This window comes from Phodopus roborovskii, unplaced genomic scaffold (genome assembly GCF_943737965.1).
Source record: "Phodopus roborovskii unplaced genomic scaffold, PHOROB, whole genome shotgun sequence".
In the NCBI taxonomy this organism is placed as follows: domain Eukaryota; kingdom Metazoa; phylum Chordata; class Mammalia; order Rodentia; family Cricetidae; genus Phodopus; species Phodopus roborovskii.
Window position 1 is genome coordinate 18,847,542 of NW_026126416.1, and position 24,213 is coordinate 18,871,754.

Consider the following 24,213-nt stretch of genomic DNA (forward strand, 5'->3'; position numbering starts at 1 on the left):
CCTAGCTGGCCCTTTCCTTCTCCCAAACAGTATCCTCTCTGCTTTCATGCACATATAGGTGCATGGCTCATTTGCAAACCTAGTTCCTATCTATGAGAGAAACAGGGTATTTTAACTCTCTGTTAACCTTTCTTATTCTCCCTTTCCCTTCCCCTTAGAGTCCCTGTTCTGCTTTCATGCCACATGCTTATATTTAAGTCTAGATTGGACACATGAGATAGAACATGTGATATGTCTTTCTGATTATAGCTTACTTAATTTACATGATGATTCCCCACTAATACCCATTTTCCTGCATAACTTAATTCTTCTCTTTGGCCTAGTAACACTGTGTATTTACCACATTTTCCCTACCTGTTTATTTTCTGATGGACACCTTGGCGAATGGGACAATGATAATATGAATGTGCAAGTGTCACTGAGATATGTTGACCTAAGACTCCCTTGGGCATATGAGTCATATGGTAATCCTAATGTAGTTTTTTGAGAGCTTCTATACTTATGTCCACAATGGCTGGCCTGGTTTACCTTTCCACCAGCAGCATATGAAAATTTGTCTTTCTCCACATCCTCACTACTATTTGTTGCCATTTGTTTCCATGATGCTAGCCATTCTGACCAGGGTGAAATGGAATCTCAAAGTAGTTTACTTTGCATTTCCCTGACTGCTAAAAATGTTGAACATTTTAAAAAACACATTTATTGGTTATTTATATGTCTTCTTTTGCAAACTGTCTATTCAATTCATTCACCTACTCATTGATTGGATGCCTTGTTTTTATGGTGTTGAAACTGTGCAGTTCTTTATACATTCTAATTTGCTGCTAGATGTATAATAGGCAAGGATTTTTTTCCTTCCATAGGCTGTCTCTTTATACAAGTGAATTTTCTTATGTGTACAGAGATGGCAAAGAGATGACAACTCTATGAAACTACTTCCTTAATACACAATTAATTTTGTCAAGGTTATTCGTTTCTTTTGTTCTTGGCATTAGCTTATTTTTAAGGCTGGTGTTTTATTGCTAAATTCACTTTGTATGTATGTCTCTCTCTGTGTGATTAAATGTTAAATATACCTATTACTTATTAAAGCATAAACACAGTATCAAGAATTTCACAGTCTATGAGAAGATATTTTGGCAGGTATACCTTATGACTAACAAAGAGGGTGTCCTTTGCTTTCACAGGCAGCCCTGAGGCTTTGAAGCAAGAACAGAACAGTGGGCAGCATAGAGTTTTGTTGTATTTGTTCTTGAAAAGCTCAGTGAGACAGAAGTAGAAGTAAAAACATGCAGCATTTGCTTCATTTTTGGAAGAATTTGTTTTACTTCCTTGTGCTACCCCAAAGATTCCCTGAATCTAAGATAACCTGACATCCAAAAATAAGCCAGGAAAGGGAAAAACAAAACGTAGCTCCGTGGAGGGAACAGAGGAACTTATCCAACATTCAAGAAGTGTTATTGTGGTGGACACTGGGTAGTCTCTGTACTCTCCACGCTGGTGCCATTCACTCCTGCACTGAGCCCTTCAAGTCATCCTAGAGCAGCAAACATTTGCTCCTCCAAAAAGCCTTGTGGTTACACCAACACAAGCAGTGTTCCTCGGCTTACCAGTTTGATGTGCTCTCGCTTCTGGTACTTCTCGCTGTAATACTGCTCTTGCCGAAGATTAAGCAGCTGCTGTTGCTGCTTGTCCTTCAAGTCTATTAACTTCTGGGTCATTTCTGCATCCAGAGCAGCGAGGTCTTGCTCAATGGCCGATGAACCATGGTCAGGGCTGCCGGGTTCAGTTCTGCAAAGACAGAGCTTGGCTCAGGAACTAAGCATGTAGTAAGAGGTGTTTGGAAGGTTCTGGCATGACTCCTCTCAGGGTCACTGGGCCTGGGGAGAGACTCAGTCACCAGAAGAAGGTGAGACTCCCACATCCAGATAGAAACTATCTTTGAGCAAATTGCTGTTCACATTATATGAAGTGTTCAGGGGAGGTGATGGCTGGGTAGGAAATGATGTAATGAACACAATGCCTGGTGACTATTTTGAGAAACATGTAGGATTTCTTGTGGATTAAGGGGGATAAGAGGCAGGAAGATACAACTAAGACCTCAAGATCTTGGCTTCTCCTGACACATCTTTAGATACTAGGTGTTTTGGGACTTTTTGCTATTGTTGTTTTGTTATTTTGAGGGACAGTCTAAAAAATAACCACATGGCAATGCTTTTACATCTTCCATAACAGGGTCAAAGCAATTACAACACTGCTAGGAATAAATCCTTTGATCATCTGATACTCTCTTGAAAGAGCATGCAAGCTTTGTTTAATCAGAGAAGTAGAATTATCTGAACTATATTTCCTTTCCTCAGAGGCTAAGAGTTTAGTTTTGTGTTCAACAAACTGCATCAAAAGTTGATGCTGTACTGCAAAAATACAATGTGAGCTATGCATGTGATATTTTACCACGTATGTCATTTAAAGTTTTTAGTAGTCATCTTCAAAAAAAGGATACTAATTTTAGTAAGATATATTACAGGATGGGTGTGATGTGAATACCCTAATCCTAGCATTCAAGAGCCCAAAACATGTTGATTGTGAATCTGAGTGACACGGTATGCCCCAGACACAAAGTAATAATTATGTGTGCATATGTTAATTTAACCAATTAGAAGAACTCAAAAGATGTAAGAGTTATCTCATTTTTCTTTTTTAATTGAGTCCAAGAAATCTGCTAACCACATTATAATACTGATAAAAATGTATTTTTTTTTCCTTGCCCAGGTTAAATGTGGATTTCCCCACGGAGTATACCCTCCCAGTACAAATGCGCCACATTTGAAGGGCCTAATAGCCACATGTGGCTTACAGTTCTTGTCTAAGGTGTGTGTGTGTGTGTGTGTGTGTGTGTGTGTGTGTAGGAGGCATGGAGGCCCCTGTGCTCACAGGTCAGCACTAGGGGAGGACTAGGGGGGAGCTTGGAATGTTAACTACACAGGGTTGTTCCTTCAAAGAAAGAGATCTAGAGCCCATTATCTCCTCAGAAGGTTAGACACAGATGTGATTAATAGCCTGGTGACCTTTGTGATAGTTTTGTGTCTGAGACCACTCCAGATGCTTCCCCAGACCCATATCATAAGCTTGTTTTTCTCAGTCAATCTATAAATACATCCTTATGGAAGATGTCGCATGAATTTTACAGAGTTTTGATGTAGTCATCTCCAATCTTTATTTGTTTATTTCGTGCTTTATTGTGCACATGGGATTGAGTTAATTATCAACAGGAAAATTTTCATCAAATTGTGCTATGCTTAACTATGCCTTAAATAAACTATTTGTGGTCAGACTCATGAAGATTGAATCAACACAGCTACTTTGTCATTCATGTTGAATTGAACTACGTTCTTGCCTCCAGAGGATCATTACTCTGCTGGCTATGGTGGTCACACAGATCCTCTGTGTGTGTGTGTGTGTGTGTGTGTGTGTGTGTGTGAGAGAGAGAGAGAGAGAGAGAGAGAGAGAGAGAGAGAGAGAGGGAAAGGTCTTCCTCTGTATGCTGGCATCTTCAAATATCATAGGCTGCAGATGTGTATCCATATACGGGTCTCAGGAATTCACTATTAGGAATTAGGTGTAAAATAAAATTGACAAATGAATGTGTGTATCATTCAACAGGAGTTCTTATAAGGTAATTTAGAGCAAACTTCACCTTCACTGGCTGTGTAGTTACAGGTAAATGCTATCGATTTAGCCTTTAGATTCCCCTTCAAAGAGTGACAAATTTCACCTGCAAGGAGCGACAAATTTCACCTGCTATCTCCTACATCTGTTCTACCTCTAAGGAAAGGTGGTTTTGCTACTTTTTAAAAATCAAGTAATGCATTTCAATTGTGTTTTTAAGGTGAGCACATGTTATGTATGTCACAATATGGTTCTGAAGCCGCATCTTACCTTTCTCTACAGCCTGGGGGCAAAGAAAATGACTCAGAGGACTCAGAGAGGAAGGACACAGCCCAGCCTACTATGTTTTCAAACCATGGACAGGAATCTTTCTCACACAGCACAGCCCACTGTACTCTTAGCTCATGGATGAGCGGCTCACACACTCACACAGCCTAGCCCACTGCACTCCCAGCCCATGGACAGGAGGCTTACACTCTCAGACCATGGACAGGTGGCTTATATACTCACAGTTTCAGGGACACATAGACTTTTCAGCTAGAGAACAAGGCTATATTTCCCAATGGCAATCATTCACTGTAGGTCAAATCCTTGAAAGACTTTAATGAGAGCTGATGACATGTTTCCAGGAAAGCTCTTACTGTGAATTCTACATCAGGTTTCCTGGATTAGTGATGATGATTAGATTACCCTGACCACATCTACCCATTTATCAGCTAACAGGAAAAATCAGGACATCTCACAAGAGCTACACAGAGACTGTTTCTCAAAAATCCAACTAACTAACCAAATACACAAAGGAATATTTTTGTTTTTGATTTTTTTGAGACAGGGTTTCTCTATGAAGCTTTGTAGAAAAGGCTGGCCTCAAACTCACAGAGATCTGCCCGCCTCTGCATCTCGAGTGCTGGCATTAAAGGTTTGTGCCATCATCACCCAGCATCAAAGGAATGTTTTTTAATCCAAACTACAGAAAGTCAAGTAAATAAAGGAAGCAATGACTTAAATTCTTTTTTAAATCAGCATGCTATTTATTTAAAAACTCAAGTGCACACTGGAACAGAACTCAAGGGTAATTTTGCTTTTAAAAATTAAAGACTTTCTAAACTGTGTACTTTAACATTATAAATAACATTTTACTTTAAGTAGTTTAGACCAGTGTTCATGATGGTCTTACAATAATATCTTATACAATGCTATAGTGTTCATTAACTAAAAGTAAAAATGTAAAATTGTTTTGACATTTTGCTAAATAATCCCAAGGAAGAAAAAAATTCTTCCCTAAAAGGACACTAAGGAAACTTAAGTCACCTTCACTTTATTTCTAGTTCCCTAATTAATAAACACTGAAGAAAACACTTTCACAATAAAAGTGTACCCCACTGATCAGAGAGCAAAACATTATTTATCATCAACAAACCCGCAAAGAACACTTTAAAAAAAATATATGACCACAATTTAGGAAAGTGGGCTCAAACATTTACAATAGTTGGCAAGTAATCTTATTTGGCTGTTGCTGTTTCATAGATGTATTCATAGTATAGATGTACACACTGGAGTAGTAATCAGCTTCTACAATCCTTCATGGGACAATAGGCTCCTCTTCTGGAAACAGCCACATGTCAGGCTCCAAAGTTACCATGTCACAGAACACAGCTGGTAGGTAGGCAACACTGTAGCGGCATCCTGTGCTCTGCTTGTGTGACCTGGCCATCTGTGAGTGGGCTTCAGGTCCTTGTTGCTGTACTGTGGAACATGTCTGTACATACTGTGTGGCTGCAGTGGGGAGTGCACAGGGAACATGTCTGTATCTACTGTGTGTGTGGCTGCTGTGGGGAGTGCACAGGGAACATGTCTACATATACTATGTGGGCTGTGATGGGGAATGCACAGGGAACATGTCTGTATCTACTGTGTGGGCTGTGATGGGGAGCACACAGGGAACATGTCTGTATGCACTGTGTGTGGGCTGTGATGGGGAGTGCACAGGGAGCATGTCTGTATCTACTGTGGGGAGTGCACAGGGAACATGTCTGTATCTACTGTGGGGCTCCTGTGGGGAGTGCACAGGAAAGTCCACATGAGTCTTAATTCCTTTGTGTGGTGTTCTTCCCAGGACCTGTTTATCTGGAAACCTTCTTTGGAAATTTTCCTGTTTGTCTGTTGACATGATAGTAGTTAGGATAGCTTAAGATTGGATGAGGATGGACCCTACTCGAGGGCCTAATATCTTCAGGAGGTGGAGAAAATTTGGGCAGGTAACCCTATACAGAATAAGTCACGTGATAGTGCGGGCAAAAGCCTGATGTGATGAGTCTACATGCTTAGGTAAGCCAAGCATATTCCCTGTAACTGCCAAAAGAGACCAGGAACAATGTCCCCCTACACCTCTCATCGCCGATGCCCTGCTCACATTCTGATTTTGGATTCCTAAGCTCTGGAACTGTGATACAGTGTTTTTAAGTACTCAGTTTGTGGTACCTTTCTTTCTTTATGGTTCTAGGGAAGCAGTCTAGCACATCTGCCTAACACATCCTTGATGTGATCAATACAGACTACCCAGAGGTGGAACAGTTCACACGAGAAGGCAGAAGACCCACCCCAGTGTGATCAAATAGAACCTATGACACAAAGGTCAGGACCAGCTATCTACATGAACAACCTACAATGGGATTTGAAAGCAAAAGCCAAGCTGAGATCCCCATGGAAGTCAGACTGGCATTGTCAGCTGGCATCTGCTACAGTTTAGAGGTAAAGCCTTCCATCTTCCTGCAGGAGAACTGACAGGAGGATCCCATGAGCCAGGGGAGCCTCACTTCCCCTTCTCATCACAGCAGTCTAAGCAGGGAGAAGTGGCTTTCATGTAGCTGGAGAAGGAGACTGGAGAGGCAGGAAGGATTTAACCAAGGCCTTTATGATGTCTTTCTATTTCTGGAACACCACTGAAAAGTTCTAGACCAAATTATTATCTTTTTTTTTTTTTTTTGGAGACCTAAACAATATGAACTTCTATTAAAATGTTAAAGCTGAGAGAGATGACAGGGAGTGGCTTAGTGCGAGCAGGTGGGTTTCCAGGGAGTGGTCTCTGGGAACCATCTTATCAATAACAAGTCTTTGGATCACAAGTGCCAGCAAACTCTGTAGCTTGTCAGAACTGCAGAGTCCTCACCACAGGTCTGCGTCAGACACTGGGATGGAAGCCCAGACTTCTGAGTCAAAGTTAGCTTCCCTTTTCTGTTTCTGCCAGGTACACTCAGCTTTAGCCAGAGTGGAGTGCCCTGAACAGATGTGGCCATGATGATCACATATATTTCAATCTTCCCAAAGGGTATCTGGAAAGTTCCAGAAAGATGCAGCCACATCTTCTCTCCTCATTTCATATCCTAAACTCTCTTAGAAAAAAAGAACGCACAAGAATCCAGCCCTTTCTTCCTTTTCTGCCACTCTCTTTCTAGGAGAAACATCACTCAGATGGACTCCAGGCAAAGTGTCCCCTACCACTCTCTCCCTCTGCTCCTGCTCTGAGTCCTCAGTCCTGATGGAATACCATCTGGGCACCACAACTTCAGCATCACATGATCCAAGCATGACTGAACCAGAATGTGCTAGTAGCTCATGAAAAGGACAGCATAAGAGTCCATCTTCCATTCAGCAGCTAGGAGTATTGTCTGAGGCTATTGATTAGACTATAATTTCACTGAATTGTTTTCTTCAGTGGATTCTTATTCAAGCACATAAGTTCTGAATTGCTTCACACTTCCTCCAGCCATAAAAGACCTTGCTGAAACAGTGCCAACTCTATTATCCCTGAAACAAACTGATTTTTACCTTCTTTGAATCTTTCCCTTGACCTGATACCACCTCCTCCTCACCCCCTCTGGTTGCCCATGGTTGATATCTCATTCTATACTGACATGTAAGAATGGCTCTCCCAGCTGGGAGTTTTGGCATGAGCCTATAATCTCAGCATTTGAACATCAAGGCAGATATATAATGAGTTCAAGTCCATCCCAATATCTTAGAGTTTCTGTTGCTATGATGGAAACACCATGACCAAAAGAATCTTGGGAGGGATGGAAAGGTTTATTTGGTTTATGTTTATGTTGAAGGAAGCCAAGGCAGAACTCAAAGAAGGTGAGAACCTGGAGGCAGAAGCTGATGCAGAAGTCATGGACCAGTGCAGGTTACTGGCTTGCTCCTAATGGTCTGCTCAGCAGCTTACTTTCTTGTAGAACCCAGGACCACAAGCCCAGAGGTGGCACCACTCACAATGGGCTGGGTCTTTTCACAGCAATCATTAATTAAGAAAATACGCTCCAGGCTCACCCACAGCCAATCATATGGAGGCATTTTCTCAATTGAAGTTCCCTCATCTCAGATGACTCTAGTCTGTGTCAAGTTGACATAAGAAATATCTGGCACCAAGCTACATGGTTAATATTCTAGAGACTGGGTGTGCAACTAAGTAGTAAAGGACTTTCCAAGCATGCACAACTTCAAGGGTTCCATCCACAGCACTGCAAAAATAAAACAAACAAACAAACAATGGGGGTTCTTCTGTTCTCTGAGGTCATTCTACATCATAATATTGTTCCTTTTTTATCATCTTCATGATTATACATTAGTTACCCATTTTCTTCTCATTACCATGATGTCTTGGGTTTCTATTGCTGTGATAAAACACCATGACCCCAAACAACTTGGGAAGCAAGGGGATTACTTCAACTTATACTTCCAGTCACATAACAGTTCATCATTGAAGAAAGTCAAGACAGGACCTCAGGACAGGAAATGATGCCGAGGCCACAGAGAAATGTTACTGTCTTATTCCTCATGGCTTATCCAGCCTGTTTTCTGACAGACCCAAGGACCATGGATGGCACCACCCAAAGTGAACTGGACCCTCCCACATCAAACAACAGTCAAGAGAATGCTCCACAGAGTCATCCCTGGGCAATTTGGTGGGGACATTTTCTTGGCTGAAGTTTTCCCTCTTACAAAATGTAAGCTCATGTAAGCTGACATATAGCTAACAGGCACACAAGACTATATATTTGCCATTTGAGAGTAAAATTTTTATAGATTATAACCATTGTATTACTCAAAGGGCAGGAAAATTACAATAATAGTATTATTTAATAGCTGTGGCAGGCAAGCGTGTCTCTACCACATTCTCAGTGGTCTAAGTACATGATGCCATGAGTGCCATACGACCCAGAGTATATATCAGGGCATTATGGGTTTCAGGTACCAAGAGAAGGTTGAAACTTCTCCTCGGCCTCTTCAACTAGACTCTAGGTACATAAGAGTTCTGTGTCTGCCCTGCTGACAGCTGCTATGGTGGGAGGTGCATCAGCCTCCTCATATTTGAATCATGGAATAAAGCTCTGGGGGTCTAACTGTGTGTCTACCCAAGAATTTGTAAAAATATAAAAGTCCATAACCGCAGTCCCAGATATCCTGGAGGCAGAGAAAGTAAGTTTACTGCAGTTCAGCCATTCAAAACTAGCGTGGACAACTAGCAAGGAAAAAGAAGGGAGGAGGGAGGGAGGAAAAGAGGGAGAGAGGAAACTAAAAACTAAACTTAGTTCACAAGCAAAAGTGCTGCTCAAGAACAGCAGAGTGGAGCAGGTGGTGTGACTTTCCTCCCTGTGGTGGCACTGGTTAAAAATGTGGCACAACACATAAATCATAACCCCCACCCCCGGGGTGAGGGAAGGACAGCAACTCTTCTCTCATGGTATAAAACTAGCAAGTACCTATCGACTCACTTTTTCTTGCTGTCCTTCTTGGCAGACTTTTCCAAGGCCGCCCTCCGTCGCAAGTAGTCATTCTGAATCTCATTGTACTTGGTGGTGTGCTCCTTGATGAGCTCCGTGGTTTTCTTGTGGTGTCTCTTGACCAGGTCTTTCATTTCCTTGTAGTGCTTCTTTTGAAGTTTCACAAATGATTTCTGTTGCTTGAGCTCTTCAATGGTCTGTGCCTCTACTTCTGCAACAGAGGAGCAAAAGTGCTGAGTGACAGGGTGGACTGAGACTCCAGAGGAAGGGACAGGGTGTCCTGCTCAGAGAGAATCAGCCCATCCCTGCCAAGAGCAGCCAGACAGCACAGCTTGGATGTCAGACCTAGGGTCAACTGCTCGGACTTGACAGCCTAGCAAGGTGCTACCTACCAAACTTTCCCAGTTCTTTCATCTGTAAGCTTTTAAGTTTGGTTTTCTTAGAAATAGAGTCTAGGGTGGGGATTACGTACCTGTGACTTACTGAGAACCGAGGGGACAGAAAGGAGAGAACTGAGCAAGGTATGTGCGTGAAACTTCAGTGTGGCTTTGGAATAATCTCAGGGGAATCCCAAGTGTGCATCCCAGGGCTGGTCTCCTCACAAATAAAGAAGGCCAGCTTCTTGCAAATTTGGTATAGTTTGGACACAACTTTCTAGAAACGATCTTACTTTAGATAGTGGGCAAAATTGCATAGAAGTAGAAAAAACTCGAACAACCCAGCCCCACTACAGCTGGGAATAGGATGTACCACATTAGAGGAAAATGGAGCAGATACCCAGTTTCATCCATTTCAAGGATGATGACACTTCTATCTATTCACAAGGCTGGTCTGAAGGAGAAATTTAAAAAGAATAATGCAAAGTGTTGAATAGTTTTCGGCACCATGACTGTAGAGACTTAGCAAATAATCACACAGGTTCAGCATCTCTCAGGACTCACTGACAAAGGACACTTTGTAGGTTTCTCCCTATATCTCAGTGGATGTGGTAATCGAGTCTGTCAAGTAAAAGTCCTATAATCTAATTTTCACCAAGGCTAGTGACCACCAATATGATTGCAATGTTTTATCAAATGTTGAGAGAAAAGGTCAATGTGACAAAGCCTGGCCATAAATCATTCTGTATTTCATATGCACATTTCATCAGTTCTATAACATGCATTAAAAAATGCATTACCACTTCTGAAATCGATTCCACACGTTTCCCTATTGCTTTTCCTAGTGTTACAAGAACGGGGGTGGGGGGTGGGGAGTCTTTCAATGTATGGCGTGCTTACTTCGATGATTTATCATTCATTTGAACCCAGATTAACTCAGAGTCCATGTGCTCCATTTCTTGATATGAAATTTCTGCTTTGGGAACAACAACAACAAAATACCATAAATATTTAGAGCTATCAAGCGATTCAGAAATAATATATGTCATGAATCATAACAAACCTGAATAGAAAACAAAACGCACTGTGAATAAACAGGGGAACTGGAACGGCAACTTCTGTTGTGAAATACCAAGGCCTTGCACAGCTGAAAGAGCACTTCCTGCTTGTACCATGCATCTGCCCTGACAGCTAATTTTTCTTCTTTTTGAGGAAAGAAGCCGAGGAGAGAGCTAGGTACATTTATTTAACGGTTTCCCTCAGGCTCAAACTGACTCCTGGTGGTTGCATAGTAAGTGTTTGCATTAAGAATTTATAGTCCTGAGGAATTGTCACATTTCCTGCTAACCGATTCCACCTTACTTTTTAAAAGAATTGGTTTCTGAAGCATCAGCTGTGGACAGTTTAGAAATGGGACTGCCATTTCTAAAAAGACAGCCTAAATTGTCCTTGAAAAGTCTTCCAGGCAAAAGGCTGTCCCTTGAAATATCCCAAAATATGAAAGTAATGTCCATTTGCATAAAGACACAATATCACTAATGAGTGAGCTACGGAGAGATGGCCACAGTCAGGGTGGTGGTTCAGACCCGCTGCCTGTGTAAGCATTTACATGTTTTAGACAGCACCTCAGCATCTTGTTTTCTGCATCAGTGCTGTACAGCTTCCCACAGAACTCTTTGAAAATATGCTTTGTGGTCTTGTAAGCTCCTCACGCTTTTTCTATGCATGATTTATATATTCTGACGAAATAGAACTGTGTGCATAAAATACATATATCCAAAATCTCCAGTCCTGCACATTTTTGCCAAGTTCACATGCTCTAGTCACTACCACCAGCTAAACACCAGCACACTGCCAAGACCCTAGACATCTTCTAGAACCCCCACGGCCAACCCCCAGCCAGGCATAATCTAAGCCTTGGTTTCTGTCGGTGTGATTGGTTTTGCCCATCTTTTGTTGATCTTTGGGCAGGTGAGATCATGGTCTCTCATGCCCTGCTTCTTTTCCCCAGCACTATGCATTAGCTGTCCTCCTTATTGTAGGTGACCACACTCTGTTTTCGTAGTTAACCCCCCACTCCATTCTGTGACTGCATCACAATTCACTCACCTGCCTCACTGCTGCTCAACATCTGGTTCTTGCTGGCGGTTTTATTTTTGGTGAACTCATGCATACATTCTTGTTCTGTTTTGTGCCAGATATTCTAAGCATTTTTGAGACTCCACTACGTAGTAAGGTTAATTGTACTCAGAAAGTTTAAGTCAGTTTGAATCCTTTGAATCCTTTTTTTTTTTTTTTTTGAGGTAACTAACCCAAGTTCGTATCAGAGATCATAAAATTGTGTACTTCATGATCACAAACAGGATATGGACATATATATATATATATATATGTATATATATATTTATATTTATATTTATATTGTCAGTACTGTAGGGAGAACTACATCCCTGTTAACTGGCTCTCATAGCCAGGAGGAATTTTTTTTTGAAATAGCTACTTTCAGAAACTATTAATTTTAGTTAGTAGGGTCTTGTCTGCAAACTCTGGCTACTTCTCTGTGACTTTACATTAGACAATGTGCCCAAACTCAGGCCAGATGTCTACAAACATACAATTTTACTGATGCTGGTTTTCAGAGACAAATGGCACTCTCCTCTTCTCTACACACTCACTGTGCCGTGTTCAGTTGCCGATTTCCATGCAGAGGAAAGCGTAGCACTCACCTGTTAACACACTCTGGACCAGGTCTTCTGTTTTGGCGGGTGCCTTTACAGAACCTGCAACCAAAAAGATCGAAGAAGTGGCCTTCTCTGTTTTTCAAATGCCATCCCATTTTTAAAAAGAAATGTTTGGATTTGGGGTTGTAGCACTTGGCCATCTGGGTTGCATCTCTAGTATTGGGGTGCACTGCCCTTTGATTCTGGGTCTCCTTAGAGACAGACGCTAATTGTGGTAGACAGTTATTTAAAACAAAATTACTCCAAACCTTCTTTAATGTGTAACTTTGACTCAATCCTGTGTCGATGAGCAATTGCATGTATTATCCACTGATCCCTCTACTTGCAATGGAAATTCCCAGACAAGAAATCCTATCTCAGTAGTGCCACTGCCATCTTCTGGCAAAATCAGGAATGACGTGATTAAAGGCTGAGTAAGGAACAAAGGGCAGTACCAACTTTTGCGGACAAGAACCATTGTCAACACCCAAAGCACTGAGCAAAGTGTAAGAGAAATAGGGTAGAACGCCTCTTCCCATACAGCTAGGAGTGGGAACCAAAACTTTCAGAGGGTAGCACTCTGTTCTAGGGACCCCGTATCACCAGCATGGGACATGCCAATATCACCTGTCCCTGATGGGATGCATCAGGGAGGGCACAACATCAAAACAGAACCTCAATCTGATCGCAGGAAAACACTGAGGCAGCTCAAAGAGAAGGACAATTGAAAAACAATTGATCAGAGTTCCTCAAAACTATCCAGGGGTATGAGAAACATGAGAGAGATGGGAGCTGTTACAGGGGGAAGGCGACCGTGGAGACATGATGAGCAGGTGCAGTGTGGAATCACAGGTGTGAACCTGCAACAGTAAATGGACACTGGGGTAAGGAAGGCCAAATTCACTGGAGTCAGGAGGGCTTGCTTGTGTGAACGTTTACTGTGACCTTGGTGGTTGCTGACTTTTGGGGAAGAGGAGAATTGCTTCACATGTTTTGAACAATTTAAAAAATGTTTCAAACAAGTAAAATTATTATTAAGTATCACATAAAAATCAAAATGGTAAAATGGTAAATTCTCTTTTATTTCCAGAGCAATAAACACTGCCAAGTGTTTGCACGTAGTCAATAATAATCATTAGAAAATGAAGCTTTTGGTTTATGGTTAATCATCTCCTATTATCACTGACTTTCTTAAAAGCAGAGAGTCAGTTATTCATGTTTGATACACATGAAATAGGATTTGTGTTTATAAATTTGTACCCTTGCTCACCAATGAAAACTGAACTTCGCCAAGGTCATGTTCCACCATGACAGAGAAGAAAAACAGCATGAAGTCACACTCTCACAGAGGAAATTCTTTCCTCTCCTATTTTATTAACTGATTCAACTAGATGGATCATATACATACTCCTCCTAAAGAAGATGCATGAAGCTGAACCTGCTCTCAGAAAGGCTTCCATCTGCTAAGGGAAACACAGTCTCTCTCTCTCTCTCTCCCTCTCTCTTACAGATACACACACACACACACACACACACTAACCAGAGAGAGATGAAATGCCAACATGAGCTGCAGTGATATGATAGGGGTTTTCTGATAAATCAGACAATTGCATGTAGTCTTGGGTGAAGAGTAGAGAAGCTAGAAACAAACACTTTAGTAGTACCTGGTACTTTATCTGACCTGGATTTTCCTTCACTGGCATAGTGCCTTTCAGGAAATTATCACCTTCCAAATGAGACAACAATAGGGCACACCCTGTGGAGGACTGGAACGATGATGAGATGACCACATGCATGGCCTAGCAGACAGCCTAACATGGCCAACATTGATGGTTACTGGAAAGTCAGATGTTGACAGAGACTTGAAGGAGAAGGAAGAATATGCATCTAAGGTATAGTTGTAAGTTGCTTTAAGAACTCCATCAGTGGGTGGTTCATAATTCACCACCACATAACAACCCGGGACACAGGTGGATCCTAGCTTGTCAGCAGATCCAGGAGAGAGCCTGTGATGCCATGTGACATTCATTCATGCATCCACCCTGCTACCCATGCACTCATGTCACAGGAGGACATTCTTTCTTCCCTCAGTGCCATAGCCTTCTGCAGAGGCCCCCAGAAGCTGAGGTTGGACATCCAGAAGTAGCACTATTCTTGCTGTTTACCTGGAGCTGGCTGGCTGTGTGGAGCCTGGGAAGGTGGTTTGGGTGCAAGGGATGTTGTGTGATTCACCCCATTTTCTGCCGGAGTTGTCCTGGTTTCACTTGGTGCCTCTGATGATGTTTCTCCAGGGTCAGCCTAAAATCATAAATGCCTTTTAACCTTCTGTTTCTTTCTTTTCTTTTTCTTTTTCTTTTTTGTCTTCCTTTACCAATAAGGCTACATGTTATGGCATTTTCACCATTGGTTTGAAACCAAAAGTATCAAGTTAGAAACTGTCTAGAAAGTAAGATTAATGCTGCATAGTGCGGTAGGTTAATTGCACAAAAGGTTCTGGTTTCCACTCCAACTTGCCCATGCCCTTGGATAGATCCTTCCCACACTGCCCTGGTTTTGATCACATGGTGAGTTTCCATCAAGGGAGAGAGTAGCAAATATAATGCAAACAAGGGACCACAAAGACATGAAATCTGTCCAGGCTTTAACAGACCCCTTCTATAGCAGTGGAGATAAGAGGTTCTGTGGAAGGACAACTAAATCCTTCTGGCTGGGATGTCCCAGGCTAGATAGCCCTAGTGGAATATGCACTTGAGTGAGTTAGTTAAATAGATCTGAGCCTGGTCCAGAGTGCTGGGCTGCTGGATAAATAACGCAGAAAGGCAAAGTAGACATCTGGTTTCATGCCATCAGCTTCCACACCTCAGCAACAGCTGATGTGGTGGGTAGGAGTGCAGACTTAGGAGCCAGGTATCTTTGGATTGAATTCAGTATGCCATTAACACATCACTTAGCTCTCTGCTTTTTCACCATCTTAATCAGTGATGCTATAGATGAATTTGGGGTCATACTATTGTCTGTCTTATATTATAATTTCTTCCAGGATCAAAACAGTCAATGTTTATTAAGTACCTAGAACACCTTTTGGGACAAGCTAAATTAGTAAATGTGTGACACAGTTAAGGTTTTGTGACATTGCCAATGGAGGATAATAACCAGCAACTACGTCCTAGTCAAAGCAAACATTCAATAAATATCTGTTGACTCAATGCTGGTCCTTATAAAATAATTGTCTCTGTATAGTGTCTCAACAATGCTTTCCAAAACTCCAAGTGCTTGCCAGCTGTGTTAGACTCATTCTCCATGTCCATAGCAAGCTTTCTATCCAGTACATGTATAAGGTACAGTAAAAATGTTTTCTTCCATGGGTCACGTGGACCTCAACACTGTGGCATTTATATTTGGGCATGTAATTTCAAATACCAAAGAAAGTCAAAATTATAGATGGCATCACTGATTCATACTCTCCTGCTCCCATCACTGCTTTTCATTTTTGAAACAAAGCCTTACTCTATAGCTGTGGATGGCCTTGACCTCATGATCCTCCTCCTACAACCTCAGAGCTGGCTTCGAATCACTCCCTCAGAGCACCTTTAACCTAACAAATAGCCCCCTGTTCATTGATTAGGACTCTTCAGTGTAGTTATCTCCCTGAGATGGGTCAAACAAAACTAAGCCTTGGTACTAGGCCAGACATCAAGTAGGAGAGACAGGGGCCTAGCCACATAATCTAGAAGCATTAGATCTTGCTATTGTGAAATTATGTCTTTTGATGAATGGTAAACTCTGGTATCATCACATTTAGTTAGCATCCATCCAACAAGAAAATTCTTCCGTTGGACAGTGGTGGCACACACCTTTAATCCCAGGACTCAGGAGGCAGAGGCAGGCAGATCTCTATGAGTTGGAGGCCAGCCTGCAGTCTACAAGAGCTAGTTAGTTCCAGGACAGCTTCCAAAGCCACAGAGAAACCCTGTCTCTAAAAACAACAACAATAAAATAAAAAATAAAAATAAAATAAAATTCTCCCTAGAGTCATATGCCAAGAAGAATGATGGTATATACTTTGTTCAACTACACATTGCAAATGAGAGCCTCTTGCATGTAGCATATGGGTGGGGTTTCTATTTGTTTGTTTCGCATTGCCTTGTTTTGGCTTGTCCAGGGCTGCCAAATTTTTCCATGTATGACATGTTATACACAGAGATTGATTTTCATGCTTTTCTCGAAAAACAAAACAACCCAGAGTTAATGACCCAGAGCTGTAAAGCTGTGGGGAGGAAAAGGGAAGCCAATACCTAAAGCCTGAGAAAGCTCTTGTAGGATAGACATTGCTCAGTTTCCACCCATAGCTGCCAGGTTTTGAGGAATGATGGAAAATATTCATGGGAACTCACAATTTTCAAATGACCAAAAGGCCAAAGTGTACCTTCTGTCTACATTAGACCTAGAGCAGCCTTCTGCACCCTGACTGAAGGAGCAGAGTTTGCCTGGAATCCTGAAGCCAGAATTCAGAAGGGATGCTGCGTGCTGGAAATGCCCTGGGGCAGGGGCCAAGAAACATGCAGCTCACACATCCTCTGTCATGCCAAACACATGCCAGGTAAGGAAGGAGCTGATCAATGGGTCCTTGTGTAGTCAGATTTGCCAGGGGCCTCTTAGGATTTTTCTGAAGACAAATGTGATGCATTAGAGAGATTCTAGGATGGCAAACAACAACAGACTGCTGCTGGGTCTGTTTGCAGAGGCAAGTGTAGAGGAGGCCCAGTTTCCCTAATGGAGCCTGATAACAGAAGTGGTTGAAGGTTTGGTGGCCTGGACACTGCTGTGCACTGGGTTCATCTCGGCTGTACAGGTGGGCCTCGCTTTCAGCACTACGGCAGAGTAATAAAATGTGGTACTGAAAGTCTGCGCTAAAGTCCATCGGAAGGAAGCTGGAGGTCAGATAGGGGACATGAGAACTGGTTATAAAGTCTAAATGTTTTATCAGCAGGCATTCTGTGTCCTATGATAGCGGCGACTCAGGGAAGCATTGGTATAATAAGTTGTAGCTAAGATAGAGACACATTAATAGGTGGATGTAATTCCCAAAGAACTCACCCTGTCACACTAAAACAGCATTCATAAAAAAAAGCAAATATAAAAATGTTTAAATACCTGCTGTTATGAAATATTAAATTTAACTTTTTGATGATTGGAAAATTAAGTCACCCCCACCAGATTGATGTGTGAGATTAAATGCAAAAGCCAAATTCTGTTTCCAGCTTAAAAGTCAATACTTTTGACTACATTTCTCCCTTTTATGTGTTTCAACAAGCACTCAATTCTTCCCCAAGGCGCTGGACATAATGACAGAAATAAAGGCACCCAAAATGTTTTATAAACTTAGTTGAAAGACCACTGGAATCCAACCAATTACATGAATTTCAGTGAAGGAAGGTGCATTAAAATGGGATTTCAGTTGCACTTACTAGATATTTGCTTTTAGCCTCTGCCCCCTCGTGGTCATATGGAATTACTGCAACATATTTTCTTCAAAATAAGGCGAAAATGATTTTTAAAAACTAAATTTGCTATTTAAAAATTTCATCTTTCCAAGAATAAAGTAAACACGAATTCCTTAAAAAGATCACATGTAAATCATCACATGGATAACTTAGCGATCGTTCTTATAGGCTTTGTAAAAGGCAATTTGAATGGCATGCTGTATCAATGGAAGAGATGTGTTCTGGACTCGTTAACTTCGACTTTGAGAGTGCATATTTTAAGAAATCTATTGAATGTTTAACACGAAAGTAAAATGTCTTTCAACTATTAGGTGTGACTGAGCTACTTGGGATATCGAACGATCCCATTTTTCCTGAGTCCTGGGCTAGGAAGAGGCTCACTGGGTAAATGTTACACAAATTCTCTTTGGTCTTAATAATAAAAACTTAGAATCAGCTATCAGGGGGTGAAAATTTAAGGATAAGAGAAGCAGAGTGACCAGCCACTAGAATTCTTACCTCTGCCAATGCTCAGACCAAAGGGGTGATCCTGTCCTCAGATTGCATTCTCTGCTCCTCAGAATGCATCCTCTGACTGTTCCTCAGACTATCCTGTCTCTGCAAATTGTCAGTCTCCTCCTGACTTATGTTCTTCTCTCTGCTGAACCATATCACTCCTGTCTTCACCTGCCTAGTGCTGGGATTAAAGGCATGTCATCCCAAGTGCTGGGATAACTTCTGTGGGAGCTTTGTTTCTTTTAGACAGATTCAATCTCAAGTAGCCTAGGGTGGCCTTGAACTCATAGAGATCTGTCTGCCTCTGTCTCTGAGGGCTGGAATTAAAGGTGTGGACCACCACTGCCTAACTAGTGGCTTAGCTCTGTACTCTGATCTTCAGGCAAGCTTTATTTGTTACAGTATAAACAAAACACCACCACAGGTAAAGCTGTGTCCCATCAAGCTTGATGACCTAAGTTTGATTCCTAGGACCCATATGGAATAAGGAGGGAACAAACTCCCAGAAGTTCTCCTCTGGATCTACACATATGTTCTGTCCCTTCCATGTGACTGATTCATATGAGAGTATGTTGATTTGAATCCTGGTGAGTAAGGGGTGAGGTTAGCCATTTCCCCAGAATTACATGGAGATTTGTAATTTCAGGGTATAAAATCCAGTATGCTGAGGCAGGGTTGTGGCATTGTTAGAGACAGCATTTCACTCAAAACAGCCTTTCAAAACACCTAGGTAATTTGTTCCTAAACTTTCCATTAGTTCAGTTAAATTAGCTATTGTATCTGTCCTATTCCCAAGACATTCATTTAGACTCGGTCCTGAGAACCACACCCTGCCTGTGCATTTCCACCTGCTCAGGAATGAAGCACTGATGTTTTCAGACTGCTTTGAAATGCACCAAAAATAAGATAGAGTGATAGGTGGATACAGTGATTTATATGTGATAAAGTGAAAAATCAGGATTCAATTTCAGACTGATATAAGAGCGTTAACATTACAATTATATCAAGTTTTCCATGTGTTTGAAAATCTTTGAAGAATCTGGTAGGAAGAGTGAGAAGTGAAGTCTTTAAGTAGCATGATGAATTTATCTTCTGCATTCAGCCTTCTTGTTTTCTTTAAAAATAATTTATCCATTCATTTACTTACTTAACATGCATGAATATTTTTCTGCATGTATGAATGTGCACCACATGTGTTCTCAGCGCCCTTAGAGGGAAGATGAGGGTATTAGATCCCATGGAATTGGAGATATAGATGGTTCTGAGTCTCCATACAGATACTGGGAACTGAAACTGGGTCCTCTACAAGAGCAAGTGTTTTTAATTATGGAGCCATCTCTACATCCCCATTTTTCAAGTGTCTTAATGAACACCAGATATGTAAAATCAGTTTGGTACTGTCTGCAATTAACATCCATCAAGTTCTTTCAGTAATAACCGGAATATAATCTAAATGCACAATCATTTAAATAAACAGCATTCCCACCAATTATTGAACCAGGAGTGACAACTGCAAGTTCAATGTGTGAACAGTTATTAATGTCACTTTCTTCCTCAGAAGTTAGGAAGAGAGAATATGAGTAAATATATATCCATACACGCATATATATGATATGTGATTTTATAGACATACATTCCAGCATAGTAACTGACATTAGTATTAGAATGGCATTTAGTTAATTAGTTAATTCACGAGTGGAGGAGTAATTCCACATTCAGTTTCCTTCTAGTATGTTAAGTAGTAGGTATACTCCATGGGCAAAGTTCTGGAACTACAATACCACCTACATCTTATGCTGAAATCAGAAAAATACATTTGAAAGAATGCATGAATGGAAAGAATGATGATCCTTTTCTTTCTATATTTGACTAGTCATCATGACTAGGGGATTAGAAAGCTATTAAAGTGAGAATGAACATGTCTCTGTTGACCATTTTATATATGTGTCAGTATCTATATGAAGTTGGTTCCACAGCCCAGAAAATCACAAAAGCAACAGGTGCTAAAGACCCTTTGTAAAATGTGTGCAAAAATTTTATAGACTTTATGAACAAACTCAGTATACTTGGAGTTCATTGATATCACACACACACACACACACACACACACACACACACACACACACACACGCACACACACACACAATCTGCAGTTGTTTGAATGCGTGGAGGCAGAACCCATGATGCAGAGGGCCAACTGTGCATTTGAGTTCCCACTGCTTTCATTAAAAATGTTTTATGATGTTCCAAAAGTCAGGATTGAACTTTGCAGTGAGGAAGGTATCTTGGCTTCCTCTTCTGAAAAGTAGCCCAACACCCCTTGCATCCATTCTGTGGGGTTAGTTAGATCTTTGAGATTAAGTCAGATTGTTTTGCACAGACTGAGGCTAACCACTCACAATACAAATGCTACATAGTACTTGAGGGAAAGAGGCCCTTCAGGAGCCCTTCCCAGGTTTCTGTGACTAAGCTGGCATTGTAGGAGATGGATTAAATGGACTTATTTAGGGAGAGCTACCCATTTGTGAAAGGGGCTACAGGGCTCCAAAGCAGTGGTTCTCAAAGTGTGGTCCCTGGGTCAGCACCAGCATCCCTTTAGAGCCTGGGCTTACTCCAAACTAACTGCATCAGATGGGGGCCATCCATGGGAGCTGGAAGAAGTAGCCAGGGGATTTTGACAAATGCTAAATGCCAAGAGCCCTGCTACTCAAAACCTGGAAGGCTGTTAGAAATGCAGAATTTTATGGACTGTGCAAACTTAATAAATTCACATAATAGCACAATCTTCATGCATGTTAAATTTTGAGAGTTACACCCTAGATCAGGGTGAAAGCCTTCACTAATTGAGAATCATGCTTCTGTAATCCTTCTGCTGTTGCATATGGCATGGGTGGTGATTCCAGTGTTGTAGGAGGATGAACCCAAAGCCCTGAATTATAATCCACTAAAAAATTTCAGTACAGATGTAGAGATTTGTGAAAGCAGCTGGAGCAAACCAGTGATTGATTTGCCTAAGTGCCAGTGACTATTTGGGCTTTTCATGATGTCCTACTTTAGAAGACCACAGTTCTTTAATTAAGCAAGTCACTCCACAATTACAAGCAATCATTGCCTACTCTAAAAATGGGGGCTACTATGATTGATCCATGGCAGTCACAGAAAATGGTTTGTAACTGTCAAAGCTGAGAGGCACAGAGATGAAAAGGGAAGTGTCATTTCTTTTCTTTATGAAAACCTGTGACTGATTCTGAGAACTTCTCAAAACGTATTTTGCTCACATTAGTCTTCTTCCCCAACCCCTCTCACATATACCTTCCTTTCCCTACCACCCCCCCCCCAACTTTATGTCTTCATGTTTTCAAAACCCAAGAAGTTCAATTTGTGTTGTCCATATACTCTTGAGTGTGGCACCATCTAATGGAGTTGGGTGGATCCACCAGGGTCACACGCTTGGAGTTAACAGACCACTGCTTCCCTAGTCGTTAACAACTGTCAATAGCTCCTCAGTTAAGGGAGCCACCTCCTACATCTGTGCTGGGATTTTATCTGCCTTGAGCTTTCAAAAGTCTTGTTTATGCTGTCACTACAGCTATGATATGTTCATCTGTACAGGGGCCCTGCTGTTTAGGAGACTATGAAGAACCTTTCCTTGCTAACAGTTTACAGAATATGACAGTCTTGTCATGTGATGGGTGTGGTGCAGATGTGTTATACTCAAAGTAGGCTCCACAGGCCAGCAGATCCTGTCAATAAAACTTATTAATAAGAGGCAGAGCCTTCAGGCCCACACCCAGACTCACCCAATCAAGCTCAGCATCTTATCATCATATCCCAATCTGGATGTAAATTTTGGAATCATGCTGGCATAGATGAGGAGTTGTGAGGTCACGTTACCTGTGTTTCAGTCCCAACTCCTTTGGTTACAATTGTGTGGCCCAGGGCAAGAAATTTAGCCCCTCAGTACCTGCATCTCATTTGCTAAAAGGGGAAAATCAGAACATTATGGATACTTTAAGGCATAAGTGAAAGTGGGCCTGGCAGATCATGCCTTCAGTCTTTGTTACTTAGGGGCAGAGGTAAGGGGATCATAAGACCATGATGCGCCCAGGCTACACAGTGAGTTCAAGGCCATCCCAAACAATTAAAATAGCTTGGGATATAGCTCAGTGGTAGAATATTTGTCCAACCAAAATCCAACTAACCAACCAAAACTCCACATATGTTAATACATTAAAGGGTGCAATACACAGCCAGGTATATGAAAAGCACATGCTGCTCATTGTATTTAAATTTTCTTCTGAGCCTCTGACATAATTATTTGATCACTGTAGAAACAAACAATTAAAAAAAAAGAAGCAACCAGGGCCACCACACTTGCACCTGTCAGATCCTAACTACTTGGTGTCTGGCCCAGAGCCTGAGATACCTAATATAGACAATTAGAGTCTACCTCCTAATGGCTCCTGGTGCCTCATACCAAATGGCCAGCTTCAGAGAGAACTTTAACCCATTCTTTCCTAGGGGTGTGGTCCTTTCTCTCTCTGGGAATTGGCTTGCTTTGTTTTTGTCTATAATGTATATTAATTATTAAAAATTTTCCATCAGGCTCCATGGGTAAAGACATTTGTCACATGTCTCAGACTTCAGTTTAAACCCTAGACTTTCATATGATGGAAAAAGAAATGACTCCCACAAGTTGAACTCTGAGTCTGCAAGCTCTGTGGGACAGAATGTGCACAGATATAGAATGTAAAGGGTAATGATAATACCAAAACAGCTTTTTGTCAGTGCTGGTCTGGTAAATATTTTCACTCCCATGCCTTAGACATACCAATCTCAGCATGGTAGTCATGCTGACAATTTTATTTTCTGAGATCAATATGGAGTCTCTGTGACTTAAGGCTTCTTGAATGACATTGGAAATGCCCAAAATAATCTAAATGTAGCCATGTATGTATGTGTGTGTGTGTATGTATGTATATACACGTGTGTGTGTGTGTGTGTGTGTGTGTGTGTGTGTGTGTGTGTATCTGTCAACAGGCCTTTGATATGAATAATTCCTTCCTGAGACAACAGTTAACAGACAAGCAGATAACCTACGGGTCTTTTGCACATATGTGATGACTTACAGTTTAGTGTTTTTATGGGATTCCAGAGTATACAAACAAGTGGGTCTCTGTTGTGTCTTTTCTTGGGCTCTTTTCCTTTTGTTTGTTTGCTTTGTCAAATTCTGATGTGCTAGTCTTTGTTTTATCTTATTACATTTTACCTTATTGTGTCACATTTTATTATTGTCCTGCAGAATCCTATTCATTTTCTAATGAAAGGCAGAAAGGGGGTGGATCCAGATGGGAGGGTGGGGGAGGAACTGCCATAATCAGGATATACTATGTGAAGAAAAGCATCTATTTCCAATAAAAGGAACAGGATGTAAAAACAAACAAATTCTTCTTAGCATTAAATGGAGACTTCTCTAAAACATTTTAGGTCACAAACTTAGTCATACCAAATACAAGAGCAGCAAAATAATTTTTAATATCATATCAGATCATAGAGCAAGGAAATCAGAAACCAGTTATAAGAGAATCCACAGAAGCTGCACAAACACATAGATACTAAACTATATACTCTTAAATGGTGGATGGAGCTGCTGAGGAAATCAGGAAAG

General features: G+C 41.3%; 1 protein-coding gene across 2 annotated transcripts in view; it reads right to left on the reverse strand.

Moving 5' to 3' along the window:
* The window catches only part of Plcb1 (phospholipase C beta 1), a 648,366-nt gene that overhangs the window by 97,207 nt on the left and 526,946 nt on the right, over positions 1 to 24,213 (reverse strand). For both annotated transcript variants that reach the window (XM_051183312.1, XM_051183313.1), the window contains exons 24-27: positions 14,712 to 14,844; positions 12,553 to 12,606; positions 9,441 to 9,660; positions 1,611 to 1,791 (exon numbers count right to left, since the gene is read on the reverse strand). In XM_051183312.1, the coding sequence (XP_051039269.1) occupies positions 1,611 to 1,791; positions 9,441 to 9,660; positions 12,553 to 12,606; positions 14,712 to 14,844 (588 nt within the window). The remainder of the gene's footprint in view (positions 1 to 1,610; positions 1,792 to 9,440; positions 9,661 to 12,552; positions 12,607 to 14,711; positions 14,845 to 24,213) is intronic.